The sequence below is a fragment of the Prunus persica genome, chromosome G2, assembly GCF_000346465.2.
Source record: "Prunus persica cultivar Lovell chromosome G2, Prunus_persica_NCBIv2, whole genome shotgun sequence".
NCBI classification, from domain to species: Eukaryota; Viridiplantae; Streptophyta; class Magnoliopsida; order Rosales; family Rosaceae; genus Prunus; species Prunus persica.
In genome coordinates this window covers 5,368,015-5,378,987 of record NC_034010.1, presented here as the reverse complement: position 1 = coordinate 5,378,987, position 10,973 = coordinate 5,368,015, and the positions used below count along the sequence as shown (strand labels likewise).

Here is a 10,973-nt window from a genome sequence, read left to right as displayed (position 1 = left end):
ATGGGAACTAGTGAACAGACCAACTGAGAAACCAGTTGTTGGAGTCAAGTGGGTTTGCAAAACCAAGCTAAACATGGATGGTTATGTCCAAATGAATAAGGCAAGGTTAGTTGCCAAAGGGTATGCTCAAAAACCTAGATTGGACTACAATGAAACCTATGCTTCTGTGGCTAGATTGGATATCATTAGAACTCTCATTGCCCTTGTTGTTAAGAAATAATGGAAGCTATGTTAGCTTGATGTAAAATCAGCCTTTCTAAATGGTGTGCTGCAAGAAGAAGTCTATATAGACCAACCAGAGGGATTTGTGGTGAAAGGCAAGGAAGACAAAGTGTATAGACTGCACAAAGCTCTCTATGGGTTAAAACAGGCACCTAGAGCTTGGTATGGAGAGATAGACACCTACTTCATGCAGTGTGGCTTTAAGAAAAGTCTAAGTGAATCTACCTTGTATACAAAGACAATGGGAGAGAGATATTCTAATTGTCTATACTTATGTTGATGAAATTGTGTATACAGGGAGTAGCAAGGAATTGTTGGAAGAATTCAAAGAGGACATGGAGATGAAATATGAGATGACAGACTTGGGCCTTCTACATTATTTTCTTGGTATGGGAGTGGTTCAAACAAATGCTAGAACATTCATTCATTAGAAGAAATATGCAAGTTCTCTATTGAAAAAATTTGGGCTAAATGAGTCAAGACTGTAACTACACCTCTTATAGCAACTGAAAAACTAGTTAAAGATGATGGAAGTGAAGCGACAAGTGAAGAGCAATACAGAAGCATTGTAGGTAGTCTCTTGTATCTAACTACCACCAGACCAGACATTGCTTCTAGTTTGCTTGCTAGATTCATGCATTGTCTCACAAGCAAACATTATGGAACTGCTAAACGAATGCTCAAGTACATCAAGGGGACTCTAGACTATGGTTTAGAGTATGTGAAAGGCAAGGATGCAATGTTGATTGGCTTCTGTGACAGTGACTGGGGTGGATCAGTTAATGATAGTAAAAGCACATCTGGATATGCATTCTCTTTTGGAAGTGGTGTTTTCTCTTAGGCTTCAATCAAGCAGAATTGTGTGGCATTGTCCACTACAGAAGTAGAGTATATAAGTGCATCTGAGGCTACTGCACAGGCTATTTGGCTTAGATTTGTGCTAGAAGAATTTGGAGAGCTTCAAACTGAAGCAACTCCATTGCAATGTGACAACACATTTGAAATTGCCATTACTAAAAACCCTGTGTTTCATTAGAAGACAAAGCATATTGATCAAAGATATCACTTCATCAAATATGCACTACAAGAAGGCATCATGATTTGGTGTACTGCCCTACTAAGGAACAATTTGCTGACATTTTCACCAAACCATTGGCTAAGGATTGGTTCAACTATCTCAAAGTATGCTTGGAGTTAAATCAGCTCAAGACTTAAAGGGGAGTGTTGAATTATAAGCCTTAAGCTGACTTAAGAGTTAGTTAATTTAGTTTTTCGTTTCTTTAAGTTTTATAAGCCAAGTGTAAGGATCTCATTGGATGCCCAGATGAATGGTTGAGATCACCTTGTGATGTAAGGGATCCAGCTACTGTGCCTAACGGTAATATTCCCTCACTCTAAGTGCGTGAGGTTGTAAGAGACGGAGAGAGACTGAATGAAATGAACATTCTCTCTGCTTTCTCCTTCTGTGACTTCATTCAAAACACTCAAAACATTAACAGATTTTAACTCGATTGCTTTCCATTTTCATGCATATCTCAGCTCAACAAGATACTCCTAAGTACAAGACGTTAAGAATTGGATCGTTAGATTCATCTTAGAATACGAACAAAACTAATTTCTCTAGTTAACCCCAACTGTCTGAAAACTAATTTCCAACCAACAAGTATGTACAAGAAAATAGATATGAAAGAGACTAGTTGCAATTTAAGGCAAGATTCTTTTCCAATATGTGTGATAAGGACAAGGCATAACTTAGAACAACCAAGACTTAACGGAGAAAAGGAGAGAGATGATAAACAAAGCTTAAACAAGGTTAATTCCCTAAGAAAATTTTGTAATTGCTGAATGATCTTTCTGCTCAACCGGTTATACTAAGAAAATATGCATTAGTAAAGTGACAACGTTTATAACATACATGCAGTACCTGGGGAATCCCAAAGATAAATTAATGGCATGAACCTATTAAAATTCCCAATGAATGTGCCCCTCGGGCACTGGAACAATATGAATGATAAATATCATGCTCACATCTTCAACAAGATGACAGCAATAATATACTGCCAGTTTTATCTAACAACTTAAGCTCACAGGTTATCCATAGACATTGAATACATTTTTATTATGAAAGAGTACCTAAAGATGTGGGACATTTGATGCCTAGCTGTAGGAATGTGTCAATCCAGATATTCCAGGTGAACCTTTCCGTCTCCCCTTGTTTTGAGAATTGTTTTTGTAGAAAAACAAAAGTCCATGAACCTTGCAAATGAAAAGCTTTCCAAGAAAAGGTGCTGTCCTGCAAAAAGAGTATTAATTATTCAGCATTTGAGACTTACTATAGGATATAAGTTGCGAAGAAATTGAGTCAATAGAAGGAGAGAATTTACTGAACAAAATAATAATAGAAATTGGATTGAGTTTTTGTGTGTTTTTCTGGAAAATGATTCTGATCAGAAAATAGCATGAGACCAGTAAGCAGCAGTGACATTGTAATTCACAAAACTGAGATGAAATATTAATGGAGAACAAAAAACACAAAAACAAAATTGAGCTCAAAAGTAACTGAATATTCAATTATTGACAAGAGCGAGCATGATCTGGGAAGAAGCATTCGATGCTATATATGTATTTTGGATGCAAAATTGATGCTATGTATCTCAGCTCAACTAGATACTCCTAAGCTCAAGACATTAAGAATTGGATCGTTAGATTCATCTAAGAATATGAATAAACTAATTTCCAACCAAAATATGAACATTTCCTCCCCTTCTTTGTGGCAATTTGTTTGCAGAAAAACAAAAATCCATATACAATGCTAAACTCTCCTCGGGCAGTGACTTGAAAGAAACCTGCAAATGAAGAAGTTTATTTGCAAGTTGCTTACACAAGTTGCTTTGACTTCCAAGAGTTAATGCAAAGTTAATTGGATGCAAAATTGATGGCAAATTTGGGGCAATTCAACAAATTTGTGGACATAAAAATAGTTAAAAATGTGTATTTCGGTTTATTTGGATAGTGAATTTCAGTTTTTGTATTGAATTAGAAGAAAAGCAGTTAAAGCGGTTATTTGAAGTACATACCTGACCAGAGTTTGTTTGTCTCTATGTGAGAAAGAGAGAGGTCATATCATCATATGATGACTTCATCATTTATCTCGATGCAAGGAATGTGAGATATGCTGGCCCAATGATCTTGTCCCGTCTTATTCTGATACCTTTTCTCCAGGGCAGAACATCTAAAGATCTTCAGATAAGAAAGAGATGGCGGCAGACCCTCTTCTGGCAGGAATTGGAGATTGTCACACCAACTGATCTTTAGCTTTTGAAGAGAAGTGAGGTGTTGAAGTGCCTCTCCTGGCAAGAATTTCAGACTTTTACAACTAAAAATAGATAGACGTCGAAGAAAAGTAAGGTGTGCAAGTCCCTTTCCATCCAAAGATTTCAGAGTTGATAATGAAGAGATCCTGAGAGTGTGAAGAGTGGTAGGGAGCAGCTGTTGCTTGAGCAACGTCTCCAAGATTTCATCACTTCCCCTACCACCAATTCTAAATTCTTCAACTGCTTGCAAACCCCAGTTACAATACTCTTCTACTGATGAAGATGAAGCCCTCAGTCTCTCACAATTATGAACGTAAAAAACTCGGAGGTTAGGAGGCAAACCCCCATCTTCTGCAATTGACTCCAGATTTGGAAGATTCCTTATATCCAAATATCTTAGGGCTGTGAGGGTTTGAATGCGTTTAGGTAATGACTTCAACTTCTTGCATCTCTGAACTTCCAATCGAATCAGGTTAGGAGTGGGCAATCCTCCTTGGGGAAAACACACCAGATTTGGACAGACTTCGATATACAAGGCATTGAGATGACTGAGATTCTCAACCGCCGCTCCTTCGTCTTCAATCAAGCTAAGCGATTCCAGATTCTCACAATTCCCAATAATAAGTGTCGTCAATTTGGGAAAAATGCCCAAGGGGAAGGACCTCATTGAATCACAGCTATTCTCTATCCACAAACAGTCGAGCGATGTTAATTGGTTGGCCAACATCTCATGAGTTAGGAATTCTAATCTCTTACAATTGAATATCCTAAGTGATGTCAACGTAGTAGGTAGGCCATCTTTAGGGAACGACGACAGCGTTGGACAATTTGAGAGAGTTAAACATTGAAGACGATTGATGTTGGGCAAGCACTGTATGTCACCAAAATTTTGAATGTAAAGTTGGCACAGGAGATTTGTTTCTAGTAATGATAATAGACCTGTTTGGCATCCATCTTCTGTAATAAATTTTTCAAGAGAGTTGTAGTTGAGACTAGTACTAGTACTAGTAGTAGCACTAGCCCTTTGATCATGTAAAACCCCACACCCTTTCACGCGAAGCTTTTTCAAGCAAGGCAGATCACAAGGCAAGCTTCCTCTCAGCTTTGGACACTTTTCTAGAATTAACTTTTGGAGACGAGGAAAGTCTGGACCAACACTTCCACTTGGTACCCATTCTTCCCACTCTGCCATCTCCTTAAACTCCAGCCTCTCCAGCGATTGAAATGGTTGAAATGGCTGACCATACAACTCAGGACCTACCGTCTTAAGAAATTTCATCTTATATATGTAGAGCTCCTTAAGAGCGGGTAGTTGTCCAAGCGGCGGCAACGAAAAACAATAATGACAATTTTCGAGGCGCATTATTTTTATTTTATGGAATGTAGAGTCTCCCAACCAATTTGGAAATCTGGTCCCGCCATAAAGTTTGACGGTCAATTTCTCTAAATTCATGCAAGGTTGGAGCTTGTCAAGTACATCTCTCGCCTTTTCGGAATGATCGGCATCTTTGGAGCCCCATGCCAACTCTAACTCCTTGAGATCTTTCTTGTTCTTCAAATTGGCTTGCAAGGCTTCCGTACCGTCATGAACATTATTAAGCTTCAAAATTGAAAGTTTTCCTCCAAGATGAGACAACTCCCTCAATTCTCCAATAGTCAACCCAATAGATATCCCCACAACAAAAGTAGTCAATGTTCTCAAACTTTTTAATCTACCCATTTGCACCGGCATCTCTTCAATTTGAGTTCCTCTACAATCAAGATGCCTCAAGTTAATCAATTTTCTCATGTCTGTAGGTAGTTCAAAAAGAGACCGACAACCTGCCAATAGTAATGTTTGTAGACTATAGAGAGTGCAAACTGTGGCAGGCAACCTTTTGATTCCAGTATTAGAGAGATCCAAGTAGCGCAAATGAATGAGGTTACCAATAGAATTGGGTAACTCAACTATATTATAATATTTTGACAATGTTAGCACCCGCAAACATAATAGAGATGGCACTAACTCATGTAAAACCCTTTTACTTACATAATTTTCATGCCATTCTCTTCTTAGAGGCAGGAAGGTTCGCAAATGCTTAACCTCATATAATGGCTCAAATTTCGCAGCACAATCAAATTGGCCTCGAGCATATGACAAATGCCGAACTTTTTTCAAAACTTCATGTGATACCCCCCCTTCCCATCTCAAACAGGATTCCTTTGACACAGACATGGCCAAGTCATTGATGAGATCATGCATTATGAACTTCTCATTTCTTGATCTTTGAAAAAATGATCGTGACAATAAGTCATCAAAGTATTTCTTAGTGAGCTCTTCCAATCTTTTCTCACTCTCAGCTTGTGGAATTAAACTTTCTGCCACCCACAGTAGAACTATATATTCTTTTTGGAATTCATAGCCCTTCGGAAAAATTGAGCAATAAGCAAAACATCGTTTTAAATGAGTTGGGAGATAATAGTAACTCAATCTCAGAGCTGGAATTGTATTACATTTTTCAGGAGGTAGCTCCCAAATATTGCTATTTAGTATGCTATTCCATTCCTCATAATTTGTGTTGAAACGCAAGAGGCCTCCAAGTGTTTCTGCAGCTAAAGGTAAACCATTGCACTTCAGGGCAATTTTCTTACCAACTTCTTGCAGGTATAGATGTGCACTCGAGTTTCCATTTTCAAAGGCGTGTTTTGAAAGTAACAACCAGCAATCCTCATCGGACAACTGTTCCAAAAAGTGAATCGGAACGGTGCGCATGCGAGCTGCAACACTTTCGTTACGTGTTGTCACAATGACCCAACTTCCACTTGCCCCGGATGCAAAAGGACGTTGCAAGACACTCAAATCACCGTAGTTCTCATTCCAAAGGTCATCCAACACAAATAAAAATTTCTTGCCCTTTATTTGTTGTCCTAGCTCAACTTGAAGAAAACTCAGGTCTTTATTATCGTAAGCTTTTGAACTGACTGACTCAAGTAGAGTTTTAGTTACCCTAGTAACATCGAAATCTTCCGAAACATAAGCCCAAGTTCTAAGATTAAAATGCTCTTTCACTTTGTCATCATTATAAAGGAGCTGAGCGAGGGTCGTCTTGCCAACCCCGCCCATTCCCACTATGGTGATGACAGATACATCCTTGTTGCTTGCTTCATCAGATAACAAGAGGTTCATCAGCTTTTCTTTATCTCCATCCCTACCGTACACACAAGATTCATCCACCAAGGAAGTTGTTGGAGTTCTTTGAGAAATCTTCCCCCCAACAACACCTTCTCTCAGGCCAAGCACATCCTTTTGTTTTGCAAGGTGTTCTAATCTATCAAACAACTCTTGAATCCTACCATTCATACCTTGATAAAATGGATTAAGACAAGTAGAGAGGAAGTTCCACACCTGAGTTTTGACGGTTCGATATTCAGCTTCTACCTTGCATCGCAGAACTTCAGCATTTATCTCATCCAGAAGGTCATCCGCATCAAAGACAGCATCTTGAAGCTCATCAAGCCACTCTTTGACGTAAGTGTTCGTGAACTGCTTCTCCTCCGCGTCATTAAGCACTGCATTGAGGCTCAATAGCGTTATCTTCAATTTCTTTACAAGCGACTCGTCCAGTTTCTTTCCTCGGAACAAATCCCTGAACTCACGAGAACCAATCTTCTCGCACAGCACCTGCACGGAAGCAGAGAGAAAAGCCTCTCCAACCAAAGCCATGTTTTGATTCTTTGCAAAGGAGTTGGACTTGAGTTGAGATTTGAGGCAAGTTTTGCAGCAAAGGATTTGACTGTTGAGAAGTTGAGTTAAGATTTATGTTGTTCTCCGATAGTGCAGCTAGCAGAACTTGGAAATACAGGTAAGGCAGTATGAAAGCTTTTGTGATTGTAATTTTATATTATGTATTTAACAAGTACCGTTGTTTGGCTGTCTTGTCAGTGTTCGAGTTTCTTTGCCCTCACTATGTGACGGTTCGTCAATACCATTAATTAATTCAAATTGTGTATGTGGTTTCTTGGGACCCACACCGCCTAAGGAATAATACGCTGGTTTGGACTGTTGGAGAGTGGAGGATGATCTCTTTGTGACTACGGCTCCTAACATATTTCAATAGATTAGGTAGAGGGAAGAAAAGTGGTGGTTTATTGGTCATTGTGGTAATAGAGTGATCGTGTAGGCTAGTCATTGTGGTGGGAACTCATACGTGGAAAATGATTGAAATGTTCAAGTACAACGCACACTATCAAGGTGTGGGGCATTGAATTTAAAACTATTAGTCTGGAAATCAAGACTATTATTTACTAAACTAGACCCAATTAATGTTCTGTTATGAAGAAAATGTTAGATTTCAGTTTAATAAGTACAGTGCCACGTGTCTTGATCCTTGGTAAGTGCCACGTGGTATTCTAGTATCACTGTATAATTTCTCTAGTACATTAATATCCTCCTTTATCTGCTCCCTTCCATGGGGATCATTCATAGAACGGAGCTGAAAAATGCTAGAACATTGTAATTGTAACGGAAAAATATGTAAACTTCATAAGCTACTAAAATTGAACACTGACCTTGTTCTGTCTTTTGAATGAACACTTGAGAGAGAGAGATCTTCTCCAAGATAACTGACTGCCTTGGCTAAATATTCTAGATGGGGTGAATATCTTGATGAGTTGTTTGTATCAGCTCTTAGAGAGAGCTATTCTATTTATTTATTGGTAAACAAAGCTGTCGTCCAAATTGTGGACTACATCATTAAGGGGGCCTCCACGGTGAGAGGACCTCCTTATTTCAAAGCTTTTTTTGTCGTCTAACTCCTTATTTCAAAGCTTGCGACCAGCAGAGGGAACCGCGTTGAAAAAGTTGGAAAGATTTTTACGTCCTTTTCTTCTTCCAACTGTCACAAATGGCTTGTCACATACGGCATATGCGTCAGATTGACGATATCCATGCCTAATCTCAACATTAATTGATGTCCTATTTCATTTTGCATGGCTCAAACTGTTACCTATAAGGAAACACAACTGGAACCGTAAAATATAAAGTACAACCTAGCTAAAGCTCTTTGTTTTTAGTGTTCGAAGATTTTTATGTTGGACTTATTGTGTTGGAAGATTTTTGGTTGGTAAATACATTTTTATTTTGTCATAGTTTCAAGTTCTTCCTTTTATTTTTGTTTTAGTGTCGGTGGACTTATCAAAAGCGATTGCAGTAGGCTGGTCATTGTGGTGCGGAACTCAAACTGACAGGCATATGACATATGGTTGGAAAATTCGGCGTTTGGGAATTGGTAAGAAATTGCATTCTCATTTTTGGTAAGTTACGGGAATGCAATATCACCTTGTGTAGTAAAAAACTTACATGTAAATAGCACTGTTTTGCTATCCCAGCCAATAATACAATAACACACAAAAAAGTTATCATGCGTGTTATTAACCGGGGATAGCAAAAAGTGATATCCCCATTACATGAGAGTCTCTCTCATGTTAGGTAGATTTTCAAATACTAGGCCCCGTTCGTTTTCTATTTAATAAGTATAATACTATGAGTCTTTATACCTTGATATCTGGCAAGTGCCACGCAGTATTTCAGTACCACCCTATAATTTCTCCGGACATTAATCTCCCTCCTATATCTACTCTCCCCTTGGAGAATTGTCCTAAGAATGGAGCTAAAAACTGCTTGAATAGTGTAATTATAACGGAAAAATAAAGAGTCACCACAATGAGCCATGAAACTCAGTCTGTAACATCCTCTACTTTCATAGCTAATGAACGGAAAATGTTGACAGGAGAAGTCTTCCTGTAAGTGACCGCGGCGGAATGCCAAAACATATGACAGTAACAAAACATCTTATCCACAACAGACTTTTCTGCTTCCACAACTTCTCTTCTTCTTGGGTAAATATTATTCCATATTTAATTTAAGCATGCAGATGCTTCTTGTTTTCCATTTAAGCCATAAACAACATTCAATTATGCTATTATTAACAGAACATTCGTAGGGTGGCATGAATCCATCTCGTGGTGTGTCAAAAACAGGGGGGCTACTAATGTTATCAAAAACAAGCTCGGATCACATAGATTTAAAATTAATGCAGAATTGAGGCAAATATTTGTTCTGGAAATGAATTCAATTCTGGACAACAGTTAGTCCCTAAAACTTAAGACATGAAACAAGAGCTGGCTTTGTCAGCAGCTACCTTGAAATGTCGAATTGGGTAACGCTTGGGTTTTCCCCAATGGGGAATGATATAAACAGAAAGCACCAACATATTTTCAAGAAACAAAGACTATAATTCAAGGCAAGACTATTTTCTGACCATATATTGCCCATATTGCTTCAATTTGGAAGCAACTAGGAACCATAATTCCTTCGTTCAAAATAAAGACACTAGGTTTTGTTGGAAACAACTTTCAGCATAAAGCTGGCTGTCCTTGAAAGGCCAACACTAATAAAGACTACGTCAAAGCTAAAAACTTAAAGGGGACGACACTGAAAGATGCATATTCAATTATCAAATGTTATAATCAATGGCACGGCAATTAGGTAGATTTATATGAATCCAATTTGTAAGGGGTTGGGGATGGAAGAGCTTCCGAATAGGGTGAGGTTCCTATCTTCACCTTGAGCATTGGTTTAATCACAATTCAGGGATGGAAGTCAGCTCAAGGATAATTTCTTTGTTAAAGCTCTTATAGTTGTATTTCTCTTAAGATCAGCTCTGTTCCTGTTCTGTGGTGGACGAGTACTTGTTCACTTCCGTGGTATTTTACTATCTTTTTTCAATAAAAAATGTTTCTTCTGAAAAAACAAGTCATTAATGAAGTGTGCAGCATTAATATTCATTGCATAAGGAACACTGTGTGATTCCCCAACCGGAGGAAAATCAGAGTATTGTTCAAGCATGGAGTTTCCTCAACGTGAATTTCAGTTTTTGTATTGAATTAGAAGATGTTGGTCCCTGTTTTTTTTTTTGTCCTTCGTTCCTTTTTGCTAACCACAAGGGTCAGCTCTGCTCTGAGGTCAACACCAATGCCCTGATCGGATGGTGTATCTTGGCTCGCAAAAAGGGACTCCTTCAATTTCTGAACACAATTGAAGAATCAGTCTGCCAGAAGTGGACGGGCCTGATCAAGGCCCTATCTGTCAACTTCTTCTTAGTTCCGATCCCTTTTGTTGCGTAGGCGTGCCACTATTGAGGATATAACCAGCCCAATAGATCTGGTGTGGATATGAATGATTAGTGTTGATGGAGCTTGCACCTCCTTTCTAAACTTCTTACCAAGCCATTGTGCTCCAAGGGGGGTGCTGGCCTGGATGGATTCTTTTCTATGCCTCAGTTAAGAGGACTTCAACATTCTTTACTTCGTAAGTATCGCCCTGACAAGTGTGAGCATGCACTTGAACAGGCAACAGAGCAAGACCAAGTTCATGTTTATCAAAAACCTGCCTGGGTT

The 10,973-nt window shown here is 38.7% G+C and overlaps 1 protein-coding gene across 1 annotated transcript; it reads right to left on the bottom strand.

Moving 5' to 3' along the window:
- On the bottom strand, positions 2,125-7,296 carry LOC18787639 (putative disease resistance RPP13-like protein 1). The gene is made up of 3 exons (XM_020557158.1): positions 3,300-7,296; positions 2,507-2,515; positions 2,125-2,467 (listed from the first exon to the last, which is right to left on the bottom strand). Exon 1 carries the CDS (start codon positions 7,237-7,239, stop codon positions 3,349-3,351), a length of 3,891 nt encoding a protein of 1,296 aa, XP_020412747.1. The 5' UTR covers positions 7,240-7,296; the 3' UTR covers positions 2,125-2,467; positions 2,507-2,515; positions 3,300-3,348.